At 39.2% G+C, this 12078-nt stretch overlaps 1 protein-coding gene across 2 annotated transcripts in view; it reads left to right on the top strand.

Moving 5' to 3' along the window:
- The first annotated feature begins 5770 nt into the window (after positions 1 to 5770).
- The window catches only part of LOC106917864 (nectin-2), a 120495-nt gene continuing 114187 nt past the window's right edge, over positions 5771 to 12078 (top strand). Inside the window, exon 1 of one of the 2 annotated variants that reach the window (XM_014987135.2) lies at positions 5771 to 6690. In XM_014987135.2, coding sequence (XP_014842621.2) covers positions 6609 to 6690 — 82 coding nt within the window. In that variant the 5' untranslated portion in view covers positions 5771 to 6608. The remainder of the gene's footprint in view (positions 6691 to 12078) is intronic. The other variant, XM_014987136.2, reaches the window with a different exon arrangement.

The raw sequence follows: 12078 nt of genomic DNA, 5'->3' as shown, positions 1-12078 counted from the left end.
AGCCCCAGGTCGTACTGTGATCATCTTCAATAATAGCTACAGTTCTCTTGGTGTTTCATTTCTTACCTTTATCCCCCAACTCAAAATTTCTCCTATCTGATTATTAAACATCCGTTTACATGGATGACTCCTTATTGTTAGGGGAGTTTCAAATTTGTGGTTCTTTTTCCTGTTTGTGGACATCTGAACTGGTGCATTGGCTGCAAAGATGCAAAAGGCAACAACTGATGAATGCAGTTTACAATATTTTATCCAAAAGTAAAAAAAAAAAAAACAAAATCTGAAAAATTAGACAACTGTATCTGCAGATGGTAGTACAATTAAAATAGTGATGTGCAGATGGCAGTGCAGTGAAAGATGACATACAGATGGGAGTGTAATGATGACTGTCGGGAATGTACAATAATAAGTAACTGAGTTTTCTATTGGAGTCGACACGTCCATTAAAAATGCTTTCTGAAGAGTCTTTTATCTAAAATCACATTTGGAAGTGGAGTTAAGAGACTTGGATATGAGAGAAGACAAAAGATTTGCATGTACAGTAGATTCATTCAAAAGTTTTCACTCATCATCAGCATGAATATTCATTTTCAGCTTTTTATGGAGCATATGAACGCTCCTTTTTCAAGGGGGAATGGTTGTTATTTTTAAAACTAATTCAAACACACTCAGATTTATATAAACAGGATCAAACACATTCATACCTCCCCAATAATATTTGTATTCATACCTTTTAGCAGGTTGTAGAGAAGGCAGAAGCTTTTGTTATCACTCAACAATGTCATATCATAACTCTGGCTAGTTTATTGACCCTTATAGAGATGAAGTCATTACTGGTTTTAATGGTTACAGTGATAAAAGTCTGTATTGTTACTAATGCAGTTTTAAATTAAAGTTGCATTATAGCCATATTTGATAACCTCAATGTCAAATATAAATGGTACATAAATGCGCTTAAATGTACGATTTTGACCATGTGTGGTCTAGAGAATATCTACAATAAATCCCAACTTGTGCACACAATTCTTGTTTTTAAAAATCTGTAAAGTTGCATGATGTAAAATCCTTTCACCTTGAAAAGAGGAAATAGTTCAAAATCCTCATCAAAAACTCCAAACTGGCATGACGTTCATGCTGGCTATACATGCATGAAATCTTCACACATGAGCTGAATGCATGTGTGCAAAAATAACAGTTTCTTTTTCTATTTCAACTGCTTCATGTACAAATCATTTGCCTCCAATGAAGCATCTCCGGCAGACATTACAAGCTTTATATAGCAAAGATGTTCGTATAAACAACGAGTGCTAATGTAACCGATTCTGACATCTGCATGATCTCAGTTTACAATGTTTACAACACTGTGAAGCCTCAAAAGTCCTACAAAACTTTTGACCCTATCAGTGAGTTTGACAAAAGCCAAGAGGCATGTCATGAGTGTATCACAAAGCATGTGTGAAAGAGAGACGATAAGTGCAACAGAGAGTGAGAGGCTGAGAGATGAAAAAGCAAAGGCATAAAGAGTTTGGGCTGGTACGGGTACACAGCCGCCCCCTGGGCAACATGTCTTTACATCCCGTAAATGTCTTTAATTAAGCTAAAGGTGCTATCAGCTCCTCTGAGCACTATTAGAGATTTTTTCATAATTACCACTGGGGGTGTGGGGGCTGTATGGAGAGATTGAAAATGAAGGAAAGTAGATATGAATTGTGGGTGTATAATGACAGCGAAAGAGACAAAAAGGAAGAGCAGGAGGAAGGAATAACATCCGAGGAGGAGGAGTGCTGATGCAAAACGAGAAACAGAGGGCAAAGGAAAAGTGCGAGAGGTTGTTTGAGGGGACGAGTTTGACTTCAAAGGAGTCAGAGCGGGGTACTGATCCGGTGCCCCCTCCTCCTGCTCCTCCTATATGGGTAAATAATCACCATAAGCCTGGGTTCTGTCTAATGAATCCACCACCAATGAGCTAATATCTGTTAACTATGCGCTTCATTATCGCTGCCACAGACCCCCGGAGAGCATGAGGATGGAGGACGGCATGAACAGCAGGAGGAAGTGAAGGACGAATGGACAGGGGAAATTGAATGACACGGGTTGAAGGAGAGGAATGAAGGAAGTGCGGATGAAGGGGCAGAGAGGGGGTGCGTGGCGTACAGTAAAATGGGTGGTGGGAAAATAGAAAGTGTGAAGGTCAATTTGGTATGCGTATGAAAAATGGATGAATGTGAGGAGGAAAAGAAATGAAATCCTCCATTTGGTGGCCAACTCCTTTTTCTACCATGAATACATACAATTTAGCATAAGCAGTGGTGAAACGGGGAGTGTGGGGAGAGTTCTTTGCAAGCTGCAGTGCCAGAAGGATGCTGCAAATTTGATCATTCTCAAAGCAAAGTGTCTTTGCCAATTAAAACACACAACTGTTTGTCTGAATGACAGTTGCTTCACACTCCATGGGTGGGCGAGGAGAGCTGAGCAAACACAATTCTAGCTCCTTCTTTTCACACGAGTCTATAGAAGTAGAAAATATCAACTCCAAATTGGTGTATTGGTGTGCAGAACATTAGGTGACCTCTGATTATTATCAGAGTCTTTTCAAATTTGCACCTCAGGAACACACTCTGGAAATAAGCTGCAGAGGAAGTGAGAAAAAGGAGCAGAACAGAGGGAGGCAGACAGAGCTGTTCAAACTGCAGGACTTACAGAGATGTAATTACATTGGCTGTAAAACACTTGGGTATAAGGATTAGACCTAAAACAGATAATGCTTTTGTCATGCTACACTACAAAAAAAGAATTTTGTGAGGTAGTAAATATTAGGAGGAAAAATATTTTAGGTTGTGAATAATTTGTTGGATAAGGTGTTCATTACTGACAAATTTGAAAATGAATACATTCGGAGGCTAATCTTACATAATTTAGATTAGCATCTAACAGCAGATGATGACTTAATTAAGTGTAAGCTAATCTGATTCATCATGTGGTGCCCAATAAGCCAGCTATGTTTATTTTGGATTGAATAAGGAAAGAAAATATCAAATTAGTAAAAGTTTGTATCTAAATATTTTAGCGTGTATCTATCTTTAGCTAGTTCTGTGTAAGGTGCTAATGCTAAAGTGAAATATGCTAGCAAGCGGTCGTTATTAACCCTGGATTGTTGCAAATCAATATTCTATCTTAGCTGTGATTGTTGGGGGAAAATGTATATGTCCCTCATTGTAAGGATTCATTTTAAAGTTTGGATTGAGCTTAAACTAGTTTCCCAACTAAGATTTAGTCAAACCTGCTAGCAAGATGAACTTCCTTTGGGGCAGGAGGCACTAAAAAAACATCACACGTTTGCTGGGAATGTAAAGAAAAAGGTTGATATGCCAATGTTTTATAATATATTTAAAAATGAATACTCTGCTTTGACTAATTTAGCGACAGCACTAATACTAAGCTAAAATCTGCAAGGCTCATGCTAACGTCAACCTTGCTAGCAAGTTGTTCCTAACCCTGAAATGTTGCCGATGAACAGTTCATCTCAGTTGTAGTTGTCAGAAAAATTGTTTACATGCCAACTTGCTAATATAAATTTTAAATGTTTCTATCCAGCTCATAGTTTTCCAACAATTATATTGCTACAGTCAATCCCATTAGCAAGATGTACGTCCTGTGAGGCAGTTACTAGTGAACGTCACACTTCAGCTGAGAATGTAATGGAAAAGGTTAACATGCCACCTTTACATAATACATTTACAAATGTATAACTCTGTTTTGACAAGCTTAGCAGCAGCACTAACGCTTAACTAAAACCTGCTAGGCTAATGCTAAAGCTAGCATGCTTTGACATTTGAAGCAGTATTTGTTAATAATGGATTTATTTGTGTTTAAACTACATTCCGCCTTGTAAGAATAGATTACATTTACATGTTTGAATTGGTTAAATCAAATTTAAAGGTGAAGTTGAATAATCACTTGTCTTGAATTAAAGAAATTTATTTCCAAATCTTTCAGTTGTGAAACTCACACAATTTTAACGTAATATTAAGTAATTCAAATGAAAACAAAGTTGCACCAATTTTATCACTTAAATTTTAAGAGTCTCTTTCTTGTTACTAAGAAAATAAAACTCCTACTAAAAACATCTATTTATAATTCATAACATTTACACTTGAAGTGTGTGATGATGGACATTAGGCAGTTGTATTTTTGAAGTAACTTGTCATCTTAATACACATTAAAAACTCTTCTGGTTGAAAAAGTTTCCACATTAGAGGAAGAATTTAAGTTTGCATCCAAGTTTAGCTAGTTTAGCGACGGCACTGATGGTAAATTCAAACATATCAGCAAGCTGAGCTTCTAAACCTGGAGACAGCTGTTGCTGGTGAATGACACATCTCAGCTGCGGTTGTCACGGAAAGCTTTTCATGCCACCTTTGTAGAGACGGTTTAAAGATTTCTATTTCAATAACTTTTTGTTTCCTTGATCCAGAGGCAGTTGTCATTTTTTGCTTTCTTTAAAACATGGAGGACATTTCTTTTGGTGTCATGAAAGGTATTTATTAGTTAGAATTCGACTGCTGAGGAGGATCCAGACGAGGATTGTAGTAGAGAGGATCCATTATGTTCATAAATCTTATTTGTACACTAATGACACAATCACAGTTTGACAGCTGTTTATTGTGTCAACTATTGTAAATCTGTAGCTATTAAATTTATATTTGGATAGATGATCCTGGATTAAGAAATTTCAAATAGATGCTGTTATACAGGTACATATGACATACAAGTGACAAAATCAAAGATTTAGTTTTCAGAAATGTAGACCTCCGAGAATGGGATTTCGATAAAATATTACTGTCACGTATATTCTAACAATCGTGAATAAATAGGATTACTTGACAGTCGTCTGGTAGATATTCTCCACAAGGACGTTCTGTCACAAAAGATCATTGCTAAAGGAGCAGGCTGTTCAGAGAGTGCTTAAAAATCAAAAGTTTAGTGGATGAAAACAGTAGGTGGTGCACAACCCAACGGACTCAGCATTAGGGGAACAACGGGAGAGACCCACTCCACCATTCAGGCTTCTTTAGATCTGGAGTGATGCTTCTACAATCAGTGAAGATTTAGAATGTCATCTCCTGGAGTTGGTCCAGTTTTATCAAGTCCAAAGTCAGTGGAGCCGTCATCGAGGTGCTGATTTCATTTTCCAGCGGAACTTGCAAAATTACCAATACCTGTTTCAATGCCAGTGGTGTCAATGAACTTGATTGGCTAGAGAATCAACACTGTCAAGAGGAAGATGAGAAACAGGCTGGTCATCTCCATGCCACACCGCACTGATGAAGTAATTCATATAAAAGCAGCGGTGACCATGTTACTAGCAAACAGTAATAATCAAAATTTACGGAAAACCCCTGCAGATTTTATTTAAATTTGTGACACAAAAAGATATTTCAATGACATAATTTATTGAAATGTACTTTTAGTACAGAAATTAAATTGATTAAAAGTACATCAAGTTAACTTCTGATTTGGTTAAACTAGAACAGTTTGTTTTGTCAGTGTGAAGTCTGCAAATTGATGCAAAAAGAGAAAGAATAATTAGTTTTCTTTTGATTAGATTTTTTCTTTTTTTTACTGCTGCTGGATTTGTGTCTCCCAGATTCGTGGATGTTTATAGATTTATTTTTTCCTCAGCTGAAATCAGCGGGGCAAATTGGTGTCTGTGTGAAGAAACGAGCAGCAGGGGGCGCAAGAATCATCTGTTTCAACGTGCCTCCACATCAAAGAATTGAATAAAAGTCAGTCTTTTCTGCAAGGGATAGATGTTTTTTTGGGTTTTTTTTTTTGCTGTTTGATTACAGTTATATAAATTACATTCAAGGGTAAATGAAGATTGGTTAAAAAGTAACCTGTATGGAATAAAAACGACAACATCGATATGATAAAAAGATTTAAATTAGCGAGAGATGTATTGATTTTCCAATTTGTTCCTGTTGTGTTGACTTCTTTCTCATCAGATGTGTGCGGAACAGATTGCAAAGCCCCCATGAGGCCAATCTAAACCAAATTTAGCCGAATAAATGAATGCAACTCCACTTGGTTGAACACCTGCTGATCAGTTTAGGTGCCAATGCAGGTGGAAGCTGTGTCATCCAAGTTTACGGAGGGGGAGAAATGCTTGTGGCAATTTCAACAAGTTCCCTTGCTCCCTTTTGAATTTGATCCTGCGGTCACTGGGACCTAAATTTTTTTTTTTTTTTTGGGACTGACGGCTGTGACGCCTCTCTGATGACATCACCCAGTCAGTCCCACATACACACGCACTCCGCGGTGCGCTCTGTACTAGTTGCGGGAGCTGAGACGCGAAGAAGCACCTCATTACATCCTGAGCGCCAGCTGCTGCTGTGAGGGGAAATATTCACCTGTGACGAACTCACAAGGATTTTAAAAATTCATTTCAGCCCAGAGAAAAGGGAGTCTCTCCAGACGACTGCCATCTAATTAAAAGTTTTATTTTTTATTTGACTAAGACTTTACGTCGACATTAAGTATTTTCTAAAGGTGTTGCGGTTGTTTTGAATTTATTCCGGAGAGACTGTGCGCTTCTACGGAGGATCATAATGGCGAGGCATGACGCCCGAAATGTGCCCGCAAGAATGATCGGGTTGCTCTTCTTTGCAGCGTCGATACTCCTCCGACACGGTAAGAAACTATCCGTTTAAAAAAAAAAAAAAAAAAAAAAGCTTTCCGTTTTTCAAGTATTTAAATCATGCAAAACCACCTGTCCGGGTGGTAACAGGACGAAATCAGGTGATTTCCAAGCTTTGTGATTTTTATTCATTTGTCTTTTTCATGACTTTTTATTCCCGGAAAGTTTCTTTCTAAAAAATACACTACAAACATACGTCATGTCCAATCGATAGCTACACTTCCTGATTGTTCCAGAGTTTTCGGTCACCGGTCTTTGACCTGAGTTTCGGTGGTGACTCAACGCCATGTTTAGTTTCCTCTAAGGTGTGGCTCTTCTGTGAAACAGGTGTTCGGGGAGTGCGCTCCATCCCAGCGCGTAGCTCCCTCGTCTTTCCGGCTCCTCTCCGGCGTTGCTGCTCTCCCCCTTCTCTCCGCACATTATCATTTACAGTTCAGTAGAGTAAAAATGGAGTGGAGACGAGCTCCAAATTGAACATGGAGGGAGTTGCGGCTGAAACTTGATGACAAATTGTTTCAATCCCAGGTGCTAGATTTTATACGGCAAGGTCATCGGCAGTATCACTGAGATATGTGTTTATGTGTGTGGGTGGGAGGACGTGAATGTAAATGAGTAACTATTACTTTAAAGTGACTCGGCCACTCCTGCTATCTTAATAATTCAGGTGTTTTCCGCTCCTGAGCTCAGGTAGCCCACAGCTACGCTGGTAAAACCCTACTGTTAGAATTTTAGAAATATTTCTGAGTTAAAATGAAATTCGTTTTCTTAATCCTGAACAAATTTTAAAACGTACTTACAAAATTTGGTGAATTATAATTATTTCTGATCTACATATAGTGAAATTAAACTAGTTTCTTATGACTATTCTGTTGCATATTGGCTTAAACCTTAAAATCAGAAGGAAAAATGTACAAAATATCCACCCAGTGAACAGTTCGCTTCCAGAATAATTTAATGTATCAATACTTGATTAATCCTGAAGGGAAGCTTGATATTGTGGTAGCTCTCATTATCCAAGTTTCTTCAAAGAGGCATTGCAGATGGTTGGAGCTTTAGGCAGGAAGGATGTCTTGTAGCGGTTTGGTTTACAGCAGATCTGTTTGAAGATACTTTGTTGTTGTGGTGTTGTGTTGCGAGGACGATTCTCTGGATCATCAAATATTTTTTTCCAATGTTACAAAACATTCTTCTGTTTAGGTTATTAAATATTTATCCGTCTAGGATCATCTTGCTTAATATTCAAAACCTGCAGCTCAGCTTTGTTGTTGGTGTGTGCAAACAAGTTTGATTGCAGAGGATGCGCTCCAATATGGGCGCCTCTGCTAGGCCCTTTGTTTCAAGAACAAACCAAGGTAAAAAAAAACCCACTTTGACTGAAATTAAATATTTACATTTTCATCACTACCAAGATGAGATGTAAATAATTTTCAGTCACTGCAAAGATGTAATAATCTTATGGCAACAATTGCCTTACCTTGCTAACATGTTTGATATTAGCATTAGTTCTGTTGCTAACTAATTAAAGCTGGTTTCAAACTATTTACAACTTGGCTCTGGTCATCAGGGAAAATGTTAAATTTCCTCTTTGTTGAAATGCATTTAAAGTTCCTTAGCAGCTACTACCAAAGTTAAGAAGCTAGCTAGCTAGCAACCTTAGCACCACCAGTAAACCAGTTGAAACTGGAAGCTAGCCTACATTCTTGCCCAAAAACAGACACTGTTACCAACTTCTCAGCAAGGACAGTAGCTGTTAGCGGTGCTAAAAATGGCTACAAGTTACTACATGACTTAATCGCTGAATCTGCATATTTGATCATGTCAATTCCAGGCAGTAAAAGAATATAAACGCTTATTTGTAGCTGTTTAGAGCTACAGATGGACTTTGACACAATAATCCAAAGAGTTTGCCTGAACCTACATTACATAAATCAGCTGTCGGAGTGGCCATCTATCAGTGTTTTTGAGATTGGAGGGGTTCATGCCAACACTCGCATCTGCCTGTAAATACAGTGCGATTGTTACCTTCATGTAACCTCCAATAACACAGGAAAAGTTGCTAGATCTCTCACTAGTATCTGTTTTGAAAAAAAAAAGTAATTGAAGGTGTCTGAAAAGTCAATAAATATCACGAGAAAGGCACTAAGTTGTTAGCAGTGAATCTTGAAACGTATTTTTCTCAAGGATGTTTTGGCACTTGGCACAAATCCTTAGATGTTCCAACTGGTTTGGAACGTGGACTGATACACCACAAACTATATACTAAATGTACGTAGTTATTCATAATACAATCTATATAAATGCCATTGAATATAAACTTTTAGGGTTTAATGTTTGAATTCAACCATTATTGAGCATTAAATTAGCAGCCTAGTATGAAATTGTTATCTAAATAATTAATGGGTTGTATAGTTGTATAGTGTACAGGTACCACAGTTCCCTTTACTAATAAAAAAGTAAGTCAGGGTGGTTTTGTGGGGTGGTATTCCTGGTATGTAGTTTCATTAGCATATTTGTGTGTGGCATTAAACCAGTTCATCCTTTTTTTCTTTGCTTTGCTAGGCCATCTATTTGTTTTGTGATGTAATTGGGGCAAGAATGTAGGACTGGATCTCACATCCTGGCACAGCTACTGAGATTTTTCTGTTTCGGGGTAGACTGCCGTGTGGTTGATTAAGGGTGTTGTTTTTTTTAATCAGGATTCATGGGCACCATGACTTTTTATTTTTATTTATTTAGGTATTCGTGCTGCGGACCTGCTTGGTCCAATTTCATTTAACAACTCATGAAGTGCTCTTAGAGGAAGGGAGAAAAATGGGGAAATACGACACAAAAGGTTTTACATATTTATGAGCACGGAAGAATGCTAGGCTCTGCTGGGGCTGCTTTTAGTTTCTTTTTTTTTTCCCCACCGAAAACATTTCATTGTTTCTATGTGAACCTCTTACCTCCTTTTATATTTTATAGTGAAGTTATGCAACTTAAATTGCAACAACTGCGGAAATAAAAAAAAAACCCAAAAAACTTTCCGCTAGCCTACGTTGCATTTTTTTCTTTTCCCTTTTCTGCTCAGGCTTTTACAGTAACCACTTACTTCCACCTTAAATCTGCAAGCGAGGGAAGTTATTTAATCAAGTTTGTGGTTTAATATGGCTCAGATTCTAATGAAAAATTCAATATGGAGTTTATAGGTTTTTAATTAAGGCTGGCTTCTGTAATATTTCTGTTTATATGAATGTGGAACGTATACTTTAATCAAATCAGGCAGGTGGGCTTCCACTTTAAGCTCTGAAATTACTGTGCAATGCCCACTGCCTCCCCCTTGCTCCCGAACATTTGGAGGACTCATAGATGTGGGTCAGAAAAGCTTGCCCCATTACCATGGCGATGTTTTTATTGGAAGAAGGGTGGGCTTGTGGGTGACGCCATGGTGGCATTGTCTTTATGGCTGAGTAAGCTGAATGCGTGCAGGGGGGGATGGCTGGATGGTATGTCGAGCTGCCTGAGAAACCGACGGGCATGCCGGGGGTGGAGTGTTTTTTTTTTCTATTTTTTTTATTCATGATAATTATTTTTTTTACATTGCGTACCTGCTGCAGAGCGCCCTCATATGCAGGCTGGCTCCTAATGACTCCTCATCAGTTTCGAGGAAACAGGTGGGTTTTCTTGCCCCCCTGTTGCGCTGCTTTGCGTTGCAGAGGCCGAGTTTGTGGATTGGCTGAAAAACTCAACAGGCAGAAACTGATTAAGACAGGAGACCCCCACCCGCCTCTTCAAGCCACCCTCTCTCTCCCGCCAAACCCGCTCACCCCTTCCCCCCGCCGCTGCCGTCGAGCACATAGGGGCCTTGTTCTCGTCTTCTCTCCCGCCTCTTTATCTTCGGTCCTTTCCTGTCCAGTGCTTTTGTCTGAGAGACGGTAGACATTGGGTCATTCAAATAGCCCACCCGGCCCCTCCCTGCTCTTCTCTCTGGACTCGAGGCTGGCCTGTTTATGACGGGAACAACGCACACCGCAGACAGACAGGAAAAATAAACCACACGTGACCTCACTCTCCTCTTGGATTTATTGTCCTTGCTCAAATGTTTAGTTGTTCTTCCATCGAAAAATCAAACCCACTGATATTGTATTTATAAGTGATCTGGATTTCCAAGCATTTCAAGGCATTTCAGCATAACCTGCCCTCCCACACACACGCGCATACACACACTCTATTTCTTTTGGCACACATTTGCGTGCAATAGCTCAAACTATTAGATCTAACTACTTCCCTCTACATGGTGAGAACAGTGCAGTCCTGCCAAGACTAGAACCATTCATCATCACAGCAGAGAAGGAGCACTGTACTCTGTCCATTAACAGGAATCTAATTGATGGATCACGAAAGGAGCTTATTTTTCTTTTGCCTGCTTTAAAAAAAAGTCCTTAGTGTCTCATTAGTCCCGGAAGGGGTCTTGGTTTGGTTTTTAGCGTTAATGGCTGTCACGTTTCAGTCCTATCATTATGGAAATGAGCCGTCCGATCCCTCTCTGCACAGGGTCTGTAAATGTCAGAAGGATTCTGAAAAGGTCGGGAGTGTGTGTCCAAACGTGTGTTACAAGAGAGGCTCGTTCTGGACGCAACAGCCCCCACTACACGCACGCGCAGGTATTAAAGGAGTTTTACTGTTAAAATGACACTTCAGTGACCTTCTGCTTCATCTTATGGCCACGATTAAGAGTCTGTTGATTCAGAGATGAAAGGTGTGGGAGTTTACAGTTTAATGGAGAGATGAGTGAGCTTTTGTTCAGCGTCAATCTGTGAGGGAAGCTCATTGGAAAACTCTGGAAAAAAACCAACTAATATTCACTTAACTGAACCTTAACTCCCAGTGAATATGGAATAGCTGAACTTGGAGGAAATATTGAGCAGACAGACGGTGTTTTGGATGGCCTCCACGTATTTAATTCAAAAAATTAAATCAACTTACTGTCACCATTTTACACACAAATGCCTCCTTTGCCAATTAGGCGTTGCTGAGGGGTTGAAAACATTTTACAAGCAGAGCTTTCGAATGCTAAAAGCCTTTTTATACGTTTAAATTATTGTTGATACTCAGCAAGTTGCAGAACTACAGAGATATAGATATTTCCATAAATTAATTGTGGTTACTCTGCTCTGTAAACAGTGCCAGTGGGTTGAAACACAAACAATCCATCAAGTTTATTGTTGACTTGGCAGATATTATTAGAGACTGGGTGGATGGATCTGAGAAGAGGGAGCGTCGATGAGCACGAGTCACTGCGTCTTTTTGCATTTCGGGCCGCGTACTCGAGCACAAATGCAATTCATGCACACACAGTTGCACATGCAGCTGGTGGTGAACAAGGGCAGTAACCTGAGGCC

The sequence above is a fragment of the Poecilia mexicana genome, unplaced genomic scaffold (assembly GCF_051168715.1).
Source record: "Poecilia mexicana isolate PSO_F unplaced genomic scaffold, ASM5116871v1 scaffold_16, whole genome shotgun sequence".
Taxonomy (NCBI): Eukaryota; Metazoa; Chordata; class Actinopteri; order Cyprinodontiformes; family Poeciliidae; genus Poecilia; species Poecilia mexicana.
This window is presented reverse-complemented; position numbering and strand designations above follow the sequence as displayed.